The sequence below is a fragment of the Mytilus edulis genome, chromosome 1 (genome assembly GCF_963676685.1).
Source record: "Mytilus edulis chromosome 1, xbMytEdul2.2, whole genome shotgun sequence".
In the NCBI taxonomy this organism is placed as follows: domain Eukaryota; kingdom Metazoa; phylum Mollusca; class Bivalvia; order Mytilida; family Mytilidae; genus Mytilus; species Mytilus edulis.
The window spans coordinates 102314451-102334658 of record NC_092344.1 but is presented as its reverse complement, the minus strand read 5'-3'; the positions used below and the strand labels follow the sequence as shown (position 1 = coordinate 102334658).

General features: G+C 33.8%; 2 protein-coding genes across 2 annotated transcripts in view; both read right to left on the bottom strand.

Moving 5' to 3' along the window:
- Positions 1 to 20208, bottom strand: part of LOC139516491 (uncharacterized) — a 735418-nt gene that overhangs the window by 649650 nt on the left and 65560 nt on the right. The window lies entirely within an intron of this gene.
- LOC139498473 (uncharacterized) lies at positions 1344 to 20123 on the bottom strand. The gene is made up of 12 exons (XM_071286861.1): positions 19964 to 20123; positions 19297 to 19434; positions 18293 to 18442; positions 17467 to 17661; positions 15931 to 16399; positions 13479 to 14226; positions 12713 to 12786; positions 11979 to 12377; positions 10103 to 11555; positions 8303 to 8493; positions 2737 to 2918; positions 1344 to 1700 (listed from the first exon to the last, which is right to left on the bottom strand). The coding sequence occupies exons 1-12, from the start codon at positions 20060 to 20062 to the stop codon at positions 1440 to 1442; spliced, it is 4359 nt and encodes a 1452-aa protein (XP_071142962.1). The 5' UTR covers positions 20063 to 20123; the 3' UTR covers positions 1344 to 1439.

Here is a 20208-nt window from a genome sequence, read left to right as displayed (position 1 = left end):
TATACTGTCGCAAATTAATTCTAGGTGTTCTTTTTAATCTGTGGTTTACATGATGAAATGTACTATTATATTATTTATTTATGTATTTCTCTGTCCTGAGTGTTCTTGCATTTATTTGTATTTGCATTTCTGTCAGGAAATGTTATCATTTTAGTGATATTTTTAACATTGCCATTTGAACAGGAGGTTTGGCTAGCCATAAACCTGGTTCAACCCACCATTTTTTCTTAAAATGTCCTGAACCAAGTCGGGAAAATGGCAGTTGTTATCAAAAAGTCTGTTTCTATTTATGTCTGCGTTTGTTTTTTAAGCAGTTCAGTGTTTCTGTTGTTCCATTTTTTTTCCCTTTTATAGCTGATGTGTTTCCCTCAGTTTTAGTTTGTGACCCGGATTTATTTTTATAGTTAAATCAATTTATGACTATTGAACAGTGGTATGCTACTATTGCCTTTATTAAGGACATTATAGTCTTGCATCAATTACAGACAGTTTAGACCAAGGTTAATAGAACCACAGAAAAATGTGTTTGAAGGTCTGACAGTATAAATCCGACCTAAACCACTTTATCATGGTATAATGGTCTATCTAGTAATAAGGTAAGATTTTCAGTTAGTACATATTATAGGTCAACTAAAGTTGGTTAATAAATTCATTGTAAGGTGTCTATGTTTTTCCAAAAGAGATAATCTGACTTTGACTTAAATTAAAATGCATATTACATACTTGGATTAGTATTGAAAATCATAAAAAATGAGGATTTTTTAAATGGAAAAAGTGAAAACTCAAAGATACATCGATGGCACTCAAATCAAAAAAGTTAGAAGGCCATATCAAAAAGAAAGTTAAAAAGAATAAAAGTTTTAAAAATTTCAGAGTTGTGTCAAATGTGGCAAATGCAATCTATACCTGGTGTAAGAAAAACCTTGGTGTTTCAAATACTTGCACAATTTAAAAACAATAAGTAAAAAACATTTCACATATCAATGATACTTCATGTCAACACAAAAGTGGTGACTACTGGAATGTTGATATCTTTGAGGACATAACATTCACCAGTAGTTGTTAAAAATCAAACTCGTGAAAGATATCAAACTTATCATTTGGTAAACCATACATTATTTTGTCAACATTAGACTCGCCAATGCAATGGAATCAAACGAATTGGATTATTATTTTATGCAAATAAACATAATTTTGTTTGGAATAAAACGCAGGTAGCACACAACTCTGACATTTGGAAATTTCATGCTAAAATGTTTGAGTTTAAAAAATGTGTTTTTGACATCAAATTACTTACTCATTTCTAAATTTACACTGTAAATGCTATGAAAAATACAAACATATTATGAATTTGATTTACTATTTATTGATATAAACATTATTTTCAAATACAGAATCTTCATATAGTGTCTTCATTTTGGTTGTTGAAATATCTATCGCTAACGAGACTTGATAGCAGTATAAGCTCTTCTTTGTAGTTGTTTATTTTTTTCTCTGTATCCATCTGGTAGGTCAAACACTGAGAAAGTGAAAGCTCTTGAAAAAGACAAATTAGATATGCTTCTTTCATGAGAATGAGGTCGGCTAGATTCAGCTTGTATAATTTGGTTGGGTAAAGATTTGGTTTGTTCTCCCAAACATTTTGGACTGGCTTCTTCTTGCTCTGAATCCTTGTATGCTTTGGCTATCATATTCAGTTTCTAAAGAAGAAATTAAGCCTGTTAAACTTGACTAAATATAGGTTCCATGGTACTACTGAAGTCAGAATCCCTTTCATTTCTATTCAGGAACTTCAATAGTAGATAAACTTCAAACATATTACTTATTTTTAACACTTGAGATTATTATTTTTAGCATAGTAACATATCAGGACTTCTCTTTTCAAAGTTATATTACTTCAATTTAACCATTTAATTTTGTCAAAGGTCACCTTAGCTTTATATGCTACTAGTATACAGATGTTTATGTATAAGGATCAGCAAAGCTTTACATGTTATACAGATGTTTTTGTATAAGGATCACCATATCTTTACATGTTATACAGATGTTTTTGTATAAGGATCACCATAGCTTTACATTTTATACAGATGTTTTTGTATAAGGATCACCATAGCTTTACATGTTATACAGATGTTTATGTATAAGGATCACCATAGCTTTACATGTTATACAGTTGTTTATGTATAAGGGTCACCATAGCTTTGTATCTAAAACAGGTAATTTTATCGAGGTCACTTTCACTTTATGGATGGGAATAACCACCTCCTGACTAGTGTAGCTTTACATCTAATAAAGGTAACTGTATAATGCCACCAGTTTTACATCGAATACAGATACTTGTCTGATGCCACCTAAAGTTTTACATATTGTATAATACTGTTCTCTAAAGTCAACTGTAGCTTTCTTATTATACAGGTAATTGTGTATAAGGACACTTATATTTCCACTCTGGTTGGTTCTGTCCAATGTCACATGTAATATGTTATTCTGTCTCCCCCATCTCTACGGTAATAAGGTCCTATGTCATACATCTTAAACAGGTACGTCTGTCTTTAGAAAACATGTTTCCTTGCATCTTAACAACCATTCTGTGAAAGGTCGTCTAGGCATGACGCTTAATAATTGTTAACTGTATTTTAAGCTTGGGTTCAAGCCGAGACCGCCTAAATTCACCCACACAACGACCAATTTAATTCTAATGATCTCTAATTCATGTGATTTGGACACTTTACATACCTTCACATCTAATGCAGGTAATTCTTTTCCTGAATCTTGATCCGATTGATCACAAGTTATTTTCTTCGCCACCTTATGGATGAACTTTTTCACTTTGTTTCCAGGCATTGTTTGCAAAAGTTGATTCAGTGTCAGCATTGATAGTTCTGTTTCAGCAGGTTCGTTGTCTTGTACAGATTGTTCTAAAAAGATAACATTTAACGTAATGAGAACAAGCTTAAGTCAGGGGCCCATTGTTTAGTGGTTGTCGTTTGTTGATGTGTTTCATAGGTGTTTCTCGTTGTTAACCTCAGGTTCAGGCTTTTAAGTGTATGTTATATAATGATTACAATGGCACGACTTATATTTCAGATCGCAACTACTAGTTTCTAAAGAATAACTCCAGTTGATGATGTAACCTTGAAATTACGTCCAGTGATCGGCAATGTAATTTATTTGAAAGTTTTGTTCGTGCATTGTTTTTGTGGAGTTATTTTTCATTGCTGATCGCCATGGCAATTTAAAAGACAATTAATGTGATTAAAAAAACCCAGATATTTGACTATGCTTCAATTATGTCTGTATCGTCACAAAGGAATTAATGTTTAGACATACGTCAGACGTAGTCTGTGACCTCGAATTTATTCTTTAGTGTTTCTTTCGTATAGTGTTTAACTTAATGTATTGGTTAATAGTTGACATGAAGTCATAATGATACTGACTAAAGACAAGATATAGAAGTTAAAACAACACTTTATCAATTTTATATGTTCGAAGTGTTTTTCTAGATTCACCTTCATCAGGAACTCCCAAATCCGAATCTAGCTGTATGAAACATGTTTCCAGGGCATTTAACATGTGAGACATCACTGATCAAGTAGATATTACTAGTAAATGAATTTTAGTCTTCAAGAGTCATTTGATATAAACTCTGAACATCTTCAGAAAATTCTGAACAACTAATGTTCAGACTTATCCTCGGCGGTGAATTCAGTACAGTACTGCTCAGAAAATTCATTTGTAGTCAATTAAGTACTGTTCAGTTGCTTTTTAAAATTCACTATGAAGTTGAGGTGCACAGATGCATAACAGCGATTGAACAGCATAAACCTTGACTAAACAGATCTTCACTGCAAGTGAATTTTTTTAACAGTTCTGAATTTACCGCAGTGGATTAATCTGAAAATAGACTGTGAAAGACTGACAATGACTTTTTTGTCTTTTGTAAGCCAGTCTTTTAAGAGCTGTTCAGATCAACATTACCGTTTCAGACTAAACTTGGGTTACTGGCGGATGTCTGAACAGGATGATTACTTACACTGAAGTATCGGACATAATCAGACACACAGTTGTATGAGTTAAGATTTTCCTCCATTATATGGATTTTTCACCATTGTTAATTGTATATGCATTATAATTGTGTTCGATACTAAAGTTAATAAAATTGAGAATGGAAATGGGGAATGTGTCAAAGAGACAACAACCCGACCAAATAAAAAACAACAGCAGAGGGTCACCAACAGGTCTTCAATGTAGCGAGAAATTCCCGCACCCGGAGGCGTCCTTCAGCTGGCCCCTAAACAAATATATACTAGTCCAGTGATAATGAACGCCATACTAATTTCCAAATTGTACACAAGAAACTAAAATTAAAATAATACAAGACTAACAAAGGCCAGAGGCTCCTGACTTGGGACAGGCGCAAAAATGCGGCGGGGTTAAACATGTTTGTGAGATCTCAACCCTCCCCCTATACCTCTAACCAATGTAGTAAAGTAAACGCATAACAATACGTACATTAAAATTCAGTTCAAGAGAAATCCGAGTCTGATGTCAGAAGATGTAACCAAAGAAAATAAACAAAATGACAATAATACATAAATAACAACAGACTACTAGCAGTTAACTGACATGCCAGCTCCAGACTTCAATTAAACTGACTGAAAGATTATGATTTCATCATATGAATATCAGGCACAATCCGTCCCGTTAGGGGTTTAGTATCATACCATCATAACATATATGAGAAGAACATAACCCGTGTCATGCCAACAACTGTTTTTAGAATAAATGTATTTAGTTCCGATGCAAAGACCTTATCAGTGACTCAATATTAACGCCAAAATATGCAATCTTTAATGACTTGACAACAGTATCGTAATTATATCCCTTCTTAATAAGTCTATTCAAAGGTTTTGTAAGTTTCTGAGGTGAATACTGACACCTTTGTGCTTTATAAAGAATATTACCATAAAAAATTGAATGTGAAATACCTGAACGTATTAGAAGTCTGCATGTTGAGCTATATTTACGAATGATGTCTTTATACCGATGATAAAATTTAGTAAATGTTTTGACTAGTTTGTGATATCGAAAACCCTGGTGTAATAATTTTTCAGTAATACATAAATTTCTCTCGTTAAAATCTAAAACATTGTTACATACACAAGCGAATCGTACAAGTTGAGATATATAAACACCATAAGATGGTGACAAGGGAACGTCACCATCTAAAAACGGATAATTAACGATAGGAAATGAAAAATCATCCCTTTTATCATAAATTTTAGTATTCAGCTTTCCATTAGGGATATAGATATCAAGATCGAGAAAAGGGCAGTGGTCATTGTTAGTATTAGCTTTATTTAAAGTAAGTTCAACAGGATAAATTTCATTAATATACATACTGAAGTCGTCATTATTGAGAGCCAAAATGTCATCCAAATATCTAAAAGTATTATTAAATTTGTTTATCAGATGTTGTTTCGATGGGTCTTTGCTTATCTTTGTCATAAATTGTAACTCATAACAATACAAAAACAGGTCCGCAATAAGTAGTGCACAGTTAGTCCCCATTGGAATTCCGATAATCTGACGATATACGGAATTTTCAAAGCGAACAAAAATGTTATCTAGTAAAAATTCAAGGGCATATATAGTATCAAAGCATGTCCAATTAACATAGTTTTTTTGTTTATTGCTACTAAAAAATGACCTAAAAGAGTTTGAACATATATATTCACATTCTGATTTTTTGAATGCCCATTTAATTAGGTGTGTGAATTTTTTCTTAATGAGAATGTGAGGCAATGTGGTATACAGGGTAGAAAAATCAAAACTTTGAACAGATTCAAAATCACCAATATAAGCATGCAATTTATCAAGTACTTCCAACGAGTTCTTGACACTCCAAAAGTAATTTATTCCACTATTTTCGAAGGCCTTATTTGAACAATTTATTATCAGGTTTTTAATTGTACCAAGTGTGCTGGTAAAAAGAATAGACAATTTAGTAGTTGAACAATGGCTTGAAGACGAAATAAATCTATATTTGTAAGGGGTTTTGTGTAGCTTAGGAAGCCAATACATTGTATTTGGCTCTGCTTGTAAAGCGGTGGCTAAAAGTTTATGTTTGTTACAGATTTCGTTTTCTGAAAATGGAGTCAGTTGGAATGTTGGTGAATTGGTGATTTCCTTTTTCAGAACCTCAATGTAAAATTTACGTCAAACAATAATAATATTATTAGCAGCTTTATCTGCCGGGACAAAAACAAATTCCTTGGCTAGTTCTTTTAGTTTATGTTTGATACGAGAAATAGGTTTATTGTGGTAATTGTTTATAGTAAAATGTTCTTTAAAATGTTGAATACGTATATCAACTATCTTCATTACTGAATTAAAAAAAGAATCCAAAGATTTTTTGTCAGCTTTTTCCCGTTTTATCCATTTCATACAGTAAGTATGGAGTGAGTCGTGGATGATATTACGACACTCATTCCAATTAATAATTGACGGGGGACGATATTTAGGTCCTTTACTGAGGAATGATTTCAACTCTCGGTCTTGAACGATGTTAAGATCTCCTGTTGTAACATGGGAAATGGGTGCATAAATATATTCGGAATTACTGCAATTACATGAAGTAGGTGTATTTTCACTGATATTAACATCTTTACACAATTGACTATAATTAAACACAAATTTCCGGGTAGATTTCTTGTAAATATAACAAATGAGAGGTAGCTCAGTATTGTCAAAATATCCAGGAATTTGTTCTTTAACAGAATGGTCGTTAAATATACCGGCAATATTTACAAAATCAAAGCCTTTATTGACATACTTAATTTTAATAAAATGTTTTTTATGATCTTCAGGGCGATCAATTTTGGGAAATAATTTAGAATAACAATATGCCATAATAATTTGAACAATTTCATACTTAGGACTGCTATATGAAATTGTGTTGCAATCCTCCAAAATTTTATTTAACTTATTAACCGGTAACGAACAGAGTTTTTGGTAACAGATAATGTCTGCCGTTGTTTTTTGAAATAGAAATTAGGTCCGAAATATTGGTATGATTGGCCCGAAATTTTCTTTGATTGCGATTTGTTCTACGACCGTGAGAACGTTTTTACGAACAGTTTTAGAAACTATATCCAAAATGTTAACAGAATTGGTTCTAGATATATTACCAATTCCCATGATATTATCATTTAGACCGAGAGGGTAAACAGTCTGTAATTTTTTAATCCAATTTAATTCAATTATTGTCCGTGATCGTACAAACTTTGAATGCGATTCACCAGGCTGCTTATTTACTACTTCTAAAGGTTGAACTGCTAAATATTTAAAAGGATGGTTGTGCTTCTTAAGGTGTTGGTAAATAATACTTTTGAATTTATTGGGTCTTTTAAAACGACACAGAAGTATATTAATGTCACCTATATAAACTACCTGTGTAAATATGCTTTGCCTGGAAATTTTAAAGGAAAGTTCTTGACATTTTTGCAGAATCAAATTGCAATTACCTCTAAATAGCCCACATGTCAATGAGTGCTTACATTTCATACAAAGAGTGGAAATGATTTTAAGAGTGCAAACAAAAGTAGAAGGCCTGCTTCGTATCTTAATATTTTCTACAATATTGACACAATGATGACTTCAAACTAAAATCTATAACAAACATCATAATTTCAACTTTCCAATTTCCAACTTTCCAATTTCTCAATAGTTACTTTCCCTAGATGCTCCGTCGTATGGCGTTTACTTATTTCAAGTGATACGTAACGCACCATTAACGCTAGTGCATGTTCATACTTCACAAACTTTTTTTACAGAAGTGTGCTCTTGAAACAAAAACTAGACCAAAAGATTTACGAGGAAGAACGGCTGGAAACGACATTTTTACGTGTTATGGTCAAAACAATGAAATGGTTGACCGATATGATAATCGCGACATATTTTCTTAGTCTTAGATCCTTATATAAAAGTATAGTTGTCTGATCTGTTAATTTACCGATTGTGTTCTGTTTCCGATTATGACATTTTTTCTTGGTGTAAACTTGTATGGCAAGTTATGCGTGTATATCAGGAGACACGTGCCGTCTCGACGCATCCAGTCTCGCTCCTATAGGATATCATGCGATTCCTTCATTTACTGTTAGTTATATTGATTTGACTCCTCTTATCGATCTAAGAGGTTTGAACATAGGTTATAACTACCCACATCTTATTTAGTTACTAATCTTTGTTTTTGTTTCTATTACGTTTTTTGTATGTCAAAGTAATCAGTTTCTCAAGTTACCTGTTGAATTATTCAGCTTTTTCGACAGGGGTTGACGTTGTGAACGTTTTTCTCTTTTAACTTTATCATTCTTTATAACAGGATTCTCCTTCCTCTGTCTATATGTCGTTGTGACAAGGACAGCATCGTTCTCCTTAAGGTACGGATTATTGTTTCCCTCAACGTTCTGGACGTCCAAAGGTTTTACAAACCTAAAATTGAAGAAAAATGTGTTACCATTTACCAAAAGTCAATAACCTTTAAATTGGAACTTCTATCTTCAAATGTTTTTGAAACTGACCAGTTAATAATAAATCATTGTTTCGTGGTTTTCATTTGTATAGGCCTTTGCATACTGAAGAAAGACGCGGAATACCAATACCAATCAGATACATAAGTGCAGATCAATGGTAATTTTAAATTGAAAAAAAAATCACTCTTTCAATTTAGAAAATGACTAAATATGGTATGATTGAGGAATGAATGAACTATCCACCGAAGGATATTAAGCATGTTTGTGCACACCCAACCCCTCCCAAAAAGATAAGAGAGTAATGTTACACCACAGCATGAGAAAAGACTGTAAAAATGTTGGAAGAGAATGACTATATTAATCAGGTCGTACTAAGCTGTGAGATATTAATCCGTATACAGGCGCTGCTGAAATGTTGCTACATAGAATGAAAAATCCAAAACTGGAACGCTGACATCGTCTCCTTTGTTGTACAGTTATTTTTTCAACAGACCCTAATTTTCAATTCCTAGACGTTATTCAAGACATGAGACAGACTTAACTGTATCTGATGTATTCTATATCTCAATTTTTATAGGATTTATACGTTCAACATAGCCATCAAGTTTTAAATTATTTACCAGAGAATACTTGATAGTATTAAGTAAAAATATCAAGCTAACGGCAAGTATTAACTGTATTGCTGAAACGTTTATAGTTGATGTCAAGGGAATAGATAACAGCGTGGAATACATGAGAAATATATATTTATATCTTTTCACTAACAGAGGAATGCATTATATTAGTTCCAGCAAATAGTTTTTTATTTTGCCATTGGAATAAATAGAAAAACTTAAACTTAAGTGAACGTTGAGTAAAGTACCCACAAACTTCCATCCGAATTTCTAATTTATCTAAAACGCCATTTCTACCCCTCAAAAATAATTCATTTCATTTTAACTCTACATTACAAAATGAAATTATAAGTTCTAAAATGATAGTATGGAATATAGGGGGTTGGGGTTAAAATGACAGAATTATAAGATATAGAGTATTTTATCTTTTAACCGAGATAAAAGGATAATTGGCGAGTTTTGGTGTAGTCAATACAAAACATAAGAAACGATGGTTCTCTCCGAGTCTCTCCATAAACAAAAACCGGCCGACCTGATTTTACAAATTTATAAGGGGCGTTAAACATCAACAAACAAACGTAATTATACATAAGAATGCACGAAGGGGTAATGATATGATTTTCTACTATTTGACTTTTCCTTGACATTTTATCTATTGCATAAAAATGAGAAGATACGGCTGTTTGTTCTGCTCACACATGGCCTAATTTCAAATTTAAGAACTCCCGTGTAGCGTTTATTGCATACCACACACCACAGTGTTTGGTTACTTTGTCGGCCAGTACGAACACACATTCAATGCATTTCGAGGATTTGAAATTGAATCTTAACCTTAAAATACTTATTAATTAATTTATAAACTATTTTCGAGATATTAACCTGAAATTATAAATCTAAATAAAAAAAGAACAGTCAACATAGAATAGTATAGTGTATAATACAACGTCCACTCACCTATCCAATATATTTTTATAATTCTTTGACTGTTTCGCTTTATCTGTACTTCGAGTTGATACCTTGACATCGTGAATATTAGGAAGTTTGGGTTTAAGCTGACCTGCAGAATACTTCTTGTTGGACAAAGACTGATTTTTCTGATGGTGCTGTTTTGCCAACTTTAAAACAGATCTTTCTAGATCTAAGATGGAGTTGAACTCGCTTTTCCTATCTTTATTGTAAATACGGTGACGAGATGATTGCATGGGAATACCTGTGATGTTTTCGCTACTATCTTTTGTTAGCATTTGATTGCTAAGATTTCCATACTGTTGACTCTTCTGCAATAAAGTTTCTACTCTTATAAATGGGTCAGAATCGCACTCACTTGTGGAATTCATTGATGAATGAAGCACATTTTGCAGACTTGGTTCGGAATAGCCATTTATTACATTATTTTGTCGATAACCTCTTGCGTCTAACACTTGATTAGAAGCTGACACACTCTGTCGACAACTGCTATCCTCCAACACTTGACAGTCAGTTGATGAATTTTGTCGACAATCACTTGCATCCATCCCTTGGCCGATCTCCGATGAATTTTGTCGATAACCTCTTGCATCCAAAACATGGTCAGCAGTTGGTGAATTTTGTCGATTACCACTTGCACCCAGCACTTGATCGGCAGTTGGTGAATTTTGTCGATAACCACTTGCATCCCACTTTTGATCAGCAGTTGGTGAATTTTGTCGATAATCATCGGCATCCAAAAGTTGATCGGCAGATGATGAATTTTGTCGATAATCATTCAACATTTGGTCGGTATCATGGGAATTTTTTCGATTACAACTTGCAACTAACACTTGATTGGGTGCTGATAAATTCTGTCGACAACCACTTGCATCCAACACTTGACCGGTAGCCGAGGATTTTTGTCTATAACTACTGGCACCCAACACTTGATCAGGAGCTGACAAGTATCCATGTTTAATCAAGTCATCCGGAGATGTGATAAGGTCATTTTCCGGAGATGCCAACTCAATCATTCTGTTAAGTTTTGTACCACCATTTTCACATGAAATGATTTTTTTTCGAACAACACTCGGCACTTCTGCATGCTTGCCTCTATGAATAATTTCAACATTTAATCCCTCAACATTTCTATTCTGAGGTAATTCTGATCTATTTCCTTTACTCACTTCGTTATGATGTCTGTCTAAACACTTGCCTTCTTTTATCTCTGATCTATTTTGTGTTTGCCTATCTTGCATTTTAAAACGGCTGTTGACCCTTTTGATAATATCGGTATCATTCCCGTCGAAACCTTCTGTTAGTGGCATACCATCTTTTGTCAGAGTTACAGTCTCTGGTGACATCACTGATCTTTCTATGTTGGAACCCAGTTGTTGTAAAAAGGTTGAACTTGTATATTTCTCTTGCTGATTATATGGAGACGAAAGATGCATTCCATCTAAAGAAATCAACAATGTGTGTGTTAGACATTTTTCATGACAAATTATTTTAATTTTTTTTCTATATTTCTCATTAAAACTAAACCCACTACAGTGAGGCAGGGTTTGAAATGAATCCTAAACTCTAAGGGATAAATATCAATCAAACAATATACCCTAACTGCTTTGAAGTAAACAAGACTTATTTCTAGACTTCTAAAAAAAATGTCTGTATCGGTCAGTTGTTATACCAAACTTATTAATTAGTATATCACTCTAAATTTTAGGAAAAGAACGTGCAAGTAGATTAGATATTTCCTAAATCAATCAGTAAAACAGATTTGTGCAATTCGATTACAAATTTGTTCAGTTGTTCTGTGATTATAAAAACGCTTATAAAAACACTGCAAGTATAAACGAAATTATCAAATAAAGATATATACCGTTACTTTTATCTTTTAACGCGTCAAACTCCTCATCAGATATTGGAGCACGATTACAAGTTCGTAGGTTATTCGCCACTGACATGTAATTATCTCTGTCTGAAGATGTTAGATCCGAACTAGCATCATAGCACAACATTGCTTGTTCGCTACCAAAAAGTTTCTTTAAGGTTTCTCGGCGTCGACGGCGAAACTTGGGTTGTGAATCGGGTCTTTCCGGAACGATGGAGTCTTCCTCGTCATTGGCTTCTTCTTCTGCCGAGCTGTCATCGGGTGATATCAACTCTTGCTGCTTTCCATCTCGAACCTCTTTGCTCTTCCTCTTTCGCCTTCTTTTCCATCTGTTGTACCGTTTGTCGGTATTTGGTTCAAAGTAAAAGTCATTTCTTGCAGAAATGTCTGAAAACAAGTACGAAGCTATTTAAAATTTAACTCAAGCTACCAAACAGCATTTCGTTTTCCCAAAAAGGTATAATATTAAATATCCGCTTTTATGTAGCAATCTAAGCGGTATTTGACAAAACTTTAAGAATTGTTGGTCCTCAATATTCTTTCAATTTGTTCTTTATTTGGCTTTTTTTTTTTTTACCTTTTTCGGATTCGAGTGTCACTGATGAATCGTTTGCAGACTAGCGCAAATACAAAATTTCAATCCTGGTTTCTATGGTAATTTTATTAAATGCTATATAAATCAAGAGTCTTTTAACATATTTTTTTTTTATTAATATCCTTACCTGGCAAAAATCCCCTATGGGATACATCTCTTAACCCCTGAGCACACTCGCGAATGATGTCTTGTAACATCTCTCTGAAAAAAAGGATAAATTACTTTTACCATAACATTTCCATTCAAAAGAGGAACGAAAGATACCAAAGGGACAGTCAAACTCATAAATCTAAAACAAACTGACAACGCCATGGCTAAAAATGAAAAAGACAAACAGAAAAACAATAGTACGCATGACACAACATAGAAAACTAAAGAATAAACAACACGAACCCCACCAAAAACTAGGGGTGATCTCAGGTGCTCCGGAAGGGTAAGCGGCAGATCCTGCTCCACATGTGGCACCCGTCGTGTTGCTTATGTGATTACAAATCCGGTAAATAGTCTAATTCAACAATACTAATGACATTGATAAAGTTATAAAAAAAACTTATCCGACCAAGTTAATTTTAATATCTTTGAACATCTGTAATGGATAGAATGGACGACACCAGAAAAAAAAACCCACAGTTATTAGTAGTCTTTCGATATAATAGACGTAGTTCCAAAAAAGTTGCAGGGTGCTGTGCTAAATGAAGTGAAAGAGGATAATATTGTTAATTTAGCTAAGAGCTATAGAGGATATTAGTTTTATCGAATGAGATAGAATATGTATCATTTTTATTTAGTGTTGATACACCAAAACAATATCAAAGCTAGAACTAAAATATTGGTGTGAAAGTTCTAGATTTGATAAGTACGTTTGAAGATAAAAGTAAAGTAAAAACGCTAACCTTGATTCCATGCCATTTACTCTTCCTATAAACTCTTCTTTTGAATATACTGCATTTGTCAAAGTTTGGTTGACATCTTCTGTTTTGAAAATTTCTGCCTCTATGCTAATGGCATTATCCTTTGCTGACGAATTACTCGGAAGATTATGTATGCTTACAGAAATACTAGGATCTTCTAAATGTATTCTAATCTGCATATCCGTGTTTGAGTTATATGGAGAACCTAAGTCGGCAAGTGGTGTTGTTTCTGTTAGTTCAATTTGTGTTAAATCAGGTGATGGTGGTGCTTCTGCTACTTCACTTTGTTCTAAACCAGGAGATGGTGGTGCTTCTGCTTCTTCACTTTGTTGCATTAGATCACTGGTTGACATTGATGAGGCTTTCTCTATCGAAATGACAGGTAAATGTGAGCACTTTTCACATGGTTTGTAATTCGGCCGCTCTCTCGAAGGGAAAGCTAAATGTGTGTACTTTTCACATGGTTGGTGATTTAGCCGCTCCCACGTAGGAACAGGTGAATGTAAGTCCTTGTCACATGGTTGGATGTTTGGTCGCTCCCACAAAGGGATAGGTGAATGTAAGTACTTTTTACATGGTTGGTGGTTTGGCCAAAGTAGATTAATTATCCCATCAACAGCACGTTTTTTTGTATCTTTTTCTTTACTTTCTGCAGAGTTTTGGTGAATTGCATTAGTTTCGTTGGTAGAAACTCTAAGTTGTTGGCTTGTTGTTTCTTCGTTTATAATTTCTTAAGACAAAAAGTTGTATATATTGCATTACAAATATCAGATTTGTATACTGACAAAGATGCTACAACATTTAATAAGCAATCATATCATCATTAGACATAAACCAATATTTTAGTTATTATCTAATGTATAATTCATTTTGAGTCCTATAAATCTTCAAAAATAAATCATTCAAATTTAGGACTTCAAAGGCAGATGCTGACAACAGTTTCCATGCAATATCTTTTGAACCGTTCAACCACATTTTTAGCTCACCTGGCCCAAAGGGCCGAGTGAGCTTTTCTCATCACTTTGCGTCCGTCGTCCGTCATCGTCGTCGTCTGTTAACTTTTACAAAAATCTTCTCCTCTGAAACTACTGGACCAAATTTAGCCAAACTTTGCCACAATCATCATTAGGGTATCTATTTTAAAAAATGTGTCCGGTGACCCGGCCAACAAACGAAGATGGCCGCCATGACTAAAAATAGAACATAGGGGTAAAATGTAGATTTTGGATTATATATCTGACACCAAAGCATTTAGAGCAAATCTGACATGAGTAAAATTGTTTATCAGGTCAAGATCTATCTGCCCTGAGATTTTCAGATGAATCGGACTACCCGTTGTTAGGTTGCTGCCCCTGAATTGGTAATTTTAAGGAAATTGTGCCGTTTTTGGTTATTATCTTGAATATTATTATAGATAGAGAGATAAACTGTAAACAGCAATAATGTACAGCAAAGTAAGTAAGACCTACAAATAAGTCAACATGATCAAAATGGTCGATTGACCCCTTAAGGAGTTATGGCCCTTTATAGTCAATATTTAACAATTTTCATAAATTTTGTAAATTTTTGTAAATTTTTACAAAATATTTTCCACTGTAACTACTGGGCCGAGTTCATTATAGACAGAGATAATTATAAGCAGCAAGAATGTTCAGTAAAATAAGATCTACAAACACATCACCATCACCAAAACACAATTTAGTCATTAATCCATCTGTGTCCTTTGTTTAATATGCACAATGACCAAGGTGAGCGACACAGACTCTTTAGAGCCTCTAGTTAATATGATGTTGAAGATGAAAAAATGGAAATCAAGTTTGATATTGATGATTTTCACTTTTACCGTGCAGGGGTTGATTTTGAAATAGCTTTTTGTGTCTTTTTATGATTATGGTCCTAGGAAGACTTAGTTTGGAAAATGCCACTTATGGCAGTTGTTATCAAATAGTCCGTTTCGCTGTATGTTGGCGTTTGATTTTTGTTTCTCTTCAGTTTTTTCTGTTCCGTTGTCTTTCTCTTATAGTTGATGTGTTTCCCTCGGTTTTAGTTTGTAACCCTGAAGTGTTTTCTCTATCGATTTATGATTTTTGAACAGCGGTATACTACTGTTGCCTTTATTTATGTGGTTTTAGTGTTTGTTTCTAATGGCAAAATGAGGTTAAATTTATATGGTCCTTGATATATTGGAAAATACACAAAGAACGTGGCAGGTCAAACAACCTTAAAAGTAAACGCCTTTAAATTGAAAACAATTTTCTCTGAATTTGACAGCTTCAGTTGGTTTTTTTATGTTTATGTCGCTGTGTATCTTTATCTTTAAAGCATACAAAGATATGACAATAAATTTGTTTAAAAGATAAACAGATAGTTGTACATTAATTTGAACGTCTACCTGAATGTAAAAGATACCTCTTTTGTTAGAACTGTGAAATACCTGTTTTGTTAGAACTGTGGAATATCTGTTTGGATATAATGCAAGTTGAACTTGACAGTTCTTCATTTTCATCAGACCTCATTCTATTTTGATTGTGATGAAGGTATCTCGGGCTGAGCCTTGATCTTTGACCGCCTTTACAGCGTTCTAATACATCCCTAGATATTACTTCTACATTGGCTATAGGGTGTGGTAATTCTGGTAAAGTAAACATATCGTCTTTTAGAAAACTGTCTTCTAGAGGCTGGTCAATAATCAGTTCTTCACAAGTTTCCAAGCTCTTGTCTGGGTGTAGTGGTTGTATGTTGTCATATGGCAGGGTTTCTGCATAAGTTGCTGGCTGGCGGAAATAAGACTGGAAAGGACTTTCCGATTCCATCATCAACGTGTCGTGGCTTATCATTCTACCCTCACACTTGACACAGCAATACGACGTTTTCTTTAATAATCCGGGTTTGAAATCTTTCAACTACAAAGTCAAACAACCGGTGACATGCATTTTGTGGTGACGCTAGTTCATGGCCACCGGCACCTACGAAGCTAGATTAATTTGTACGTGGATATTTTTTATTAATAATGCGTGAAGTGAATATTTTTCACATTGCCGATAATAGAAAGAAATATTTCTTTTCAAATATTAATTTGCACCCTCGTTATGAATTCTAAACTGAACTTCTACGAAAATGTAGTATTTTGATAACATAGGCTTGATACCAGAATGAAATGTATGACGTAAGCATTAGTTAAAGAAGTTTTTAAAGACTGAAGTTTCTTAGTTTAACGCTAGCTTACCACTTGAAGCGAAATATAGACTTCACATTCTACCTGTATCTACACTTTATTACTACATGTACTTATACTGGATAATTATTAAGACTATTTTTCTATCGTTATTTAACTGCCCTTATATTCATATTTTAGTATTATATAGAACATAACAAACCTAGTGAGGAAAAAGTGAAATACATATTTACAAATAAGAGGAAAATACGCGAACAAGACAAATTACTAGAAACAGAAGACCGACGATGAACGGTAAGGCGTCTAAAGTTTACACAATAAAAATGCTCTCAAATGATACCAGCTAGACGCTCCAGAAGATTTCTATTGAAGTTTTGTTTTGGCTAATATGATGAAGATATTCCTTATGTTTCGATATTTTGTAATATAAAATGAAACTTTATCTTTTTAGGGAGGCCTCAATCGGTATGAGAGTGGTCTTAGCAGTGTTTGACATCAACCTTAATTGATCAGGATTTTCAGTTCAAGTTTCATGCAGAAGGTCGTTGGTTCTCTCCAACCTCCCTACCAATAAAAACTAATTGCCACGATATAGCCAATATCACTGAAAGTGGCTTTAAACGCCAACAATTCATGATATTTTACATGATTCTTATATTTCTATTAAATAAAAGTCAAGCATGTAAGATTTTGAAATTCTCAGTGACATTTCTGATATTTGTGTTTTTAATCTTTTGTCAACGATCTTTGAATCTATGTTTTAGCTGGAACGCAGATAACATTAAAAATATTTACCTCAGATTTAGATCTGAAATCAGGACATGACATTTTTTTACCATCCAACTTCAAATAAGACGTTTCTCGAATGGGAGATGACGGTGGGTTATCGGGAGACGATCTTCCACCACATTGGCTGCATTCACTACAAGTTGTACTGCTAAATGATTGGCTGATGTAATACTGCCGTCTATGTACTAGTGGCGTACTTGGCTGCAATAAAAATCAACAAAGAATGTAGAAATGCAATTACTGTAATTCATTTTTTAAGAGTTAATACCATTAACAAAAGGTTTTTCATTTTTTAATTGTTTACATTTTGTCATGTCGGGGCCATCTATTGCTAGATGTACAAAGTATGACCCCATGATGACCATTATCTCTCAGAAGCAAATGTTCCTGCATGTGCAGGTAGAATTTAATTATGATTTTTTTTCACATACAGTGTTCTTAGTTGTGTTCAAACAGTATGGTTAAGCAAATACAATCAAAGCTACTCGTGTCATTTTCGGGGATACAAGTCGACCCACTTTAAACATTCAAAGCCAAAAGTTAGAAAACTTACGGTCAAAGATGTACACAATTTGCATAACTTGCCTGAGGTCAACTTTTCCTGAAGAGGTGCAATTCTATATTTCAGATTGTTATATCTGATTCATAGAGTTCAATAATCATCATGTTTATGATGTTTTGTATACTATTAGGCGTACATATCAGTTAGATTATGTACAAACGACCCAACGTCCTCGTAAGAAGGATGGATCGTTGACTAATATATATATCTAGACGTTTTTTATATACATTTTTGACAATTTCTTATGTAATTGCATTTTTGAAATATTACCAGACGGAACTGCAGGTTGGATAGAGCGTCCAGTTTTTCTCCATTGACACTCAGTGGTCCTGTTTGTATATCATCTTTGGCGCATGCAGGATCATAAAACGTGTGCTGATAATACTGGGTAGTTGATGGTCTTTGTGGAAGAAGATCAATCTTAACATAAAAAATGAATATTATGTAGGTCTGCTTTGTGTTTTTATATTCATGAAATTAATTGGTAATTTCTTTTTCCATTCTCTTTGCAACAAATCAATGTATCAACACCACTCAGTGGCGGCATATCTGGTATAGGTATACCTGATATTTATCATTAATGAACTAAGAAAAAGGACATATAAAATAACTAGTATTACAACTCATATAACTATAAGAAAGAGGTAGGTCCAGTTTCCACTGAATTTCTGTCAATCGCAGACTCCAAATTAAAAAAAAGGTAAAACCTGGAATGTGTATAGAAAAGTCGCAACAATACAAATTATAGATTGTACAAATTTTCATAAAAAGAAAATGCTTTTCATCGCTTTACATCGTTGTCGAAGACGGTTTTGTTACAATATTGGAACAAAACCTTGTCAAACATTAAACTGAATATGTTTTTGAACTAAGAACAACATAGCGGCTGGCAAAAGTTTTCTCTCAATGGAATTTGGGTTTTTGTTTGAGATTTTTTTTTATTCATGTTTGCGAAAATTACTAAAAATTTGCAAATTATCAAACCGGCACTATACACATGATGTTGTCATGTTGTGAATTTTAGTAAAGATTGATTTTTTTTTTAAAGTGAAATCTTCAACTGTCAGAGTTTTCTTAGAAGCTATAAGCAATATGTGGTTGATTATCTAATTGTTTTTTTTTTCTTCTTCTTCTAAGTGTTTCATTTTAAAATTTTGGTTTCAACAGTACCTAATGGTGATTACGCACTAGATTAAAGTTGTCCACATCATTCGAGTGAGATACAATACCACGGATTATTATAACACATTCTTTTCTTTAGATATTGCACGTACCTCTCTCGGTTTTCTACGTATTCCAGTTCGACTTTTAAGTGTGTGTGTCAGCTCTGTATTTAAAAGGGATAGCCCTTGTATTTCCTTGACATCACAGCTGCCTTCCCTGCTTCGGTTGCCCGCTGTCAAACTACCTATCTAAAAGGGGGAGTAAAAACAAATAAATGACAGGAGCTATACATACAAAGGAGTTCGAGATAGGTCATCTGGTACGTCGACGTTGGAGTTTTATAATACATTTTTGTTTTGTGTGGCTTATTCTTATTATACACCTATCCAGTTGTAAATTCGTATGGGGTTTTTCTTGGGGGGGGGGGGGGGGGGGGCGCTAGGCTTTATAGTTGTTTTTGTTATTAATCATTGGTGGATAGTGGATCATAATGGACTGGTTGTAAGCTGCGTCAGTGCCCAATGTCGCGGCGAGAACAAAAAGCAGTGTTGAACTACCAAAATCAAAGTTAACGTAAAAGATACATTTGTTAAAACCTATATTACTTTTAAGTTTTCACAGAAAACAATTGTCTAAGTTCAACACGTGATGAATTACTTACTTCACGATCTTCTTTGGTAACATTAATCATCTTTGAAGAGCGTTTATACAATCGAATGTAATTTGGCTTCGTTAATATCTTTTTAGATATTCTTTGAATAAAACATTCATATCTACCTTAGCAACTTTTGTCTTGTCTAACCCTTTAGTTGAAGTTGATGGTGAATGGAGGGGTCCATTGTCTGGATTGTATTCTATTAAGGATACAGTTGTCATTATAACACAAGAAGATCCTTTTCACTCCATTTTCGAGATACGCCGATATCGAATGGTAACGTAACGTCATAATAGCTTAGTTGTTAGCGCCTGTGTCATTGGTCTCTTGTGGAGAGTTGTCTCATTGGCGTAGTACCACATCTTCG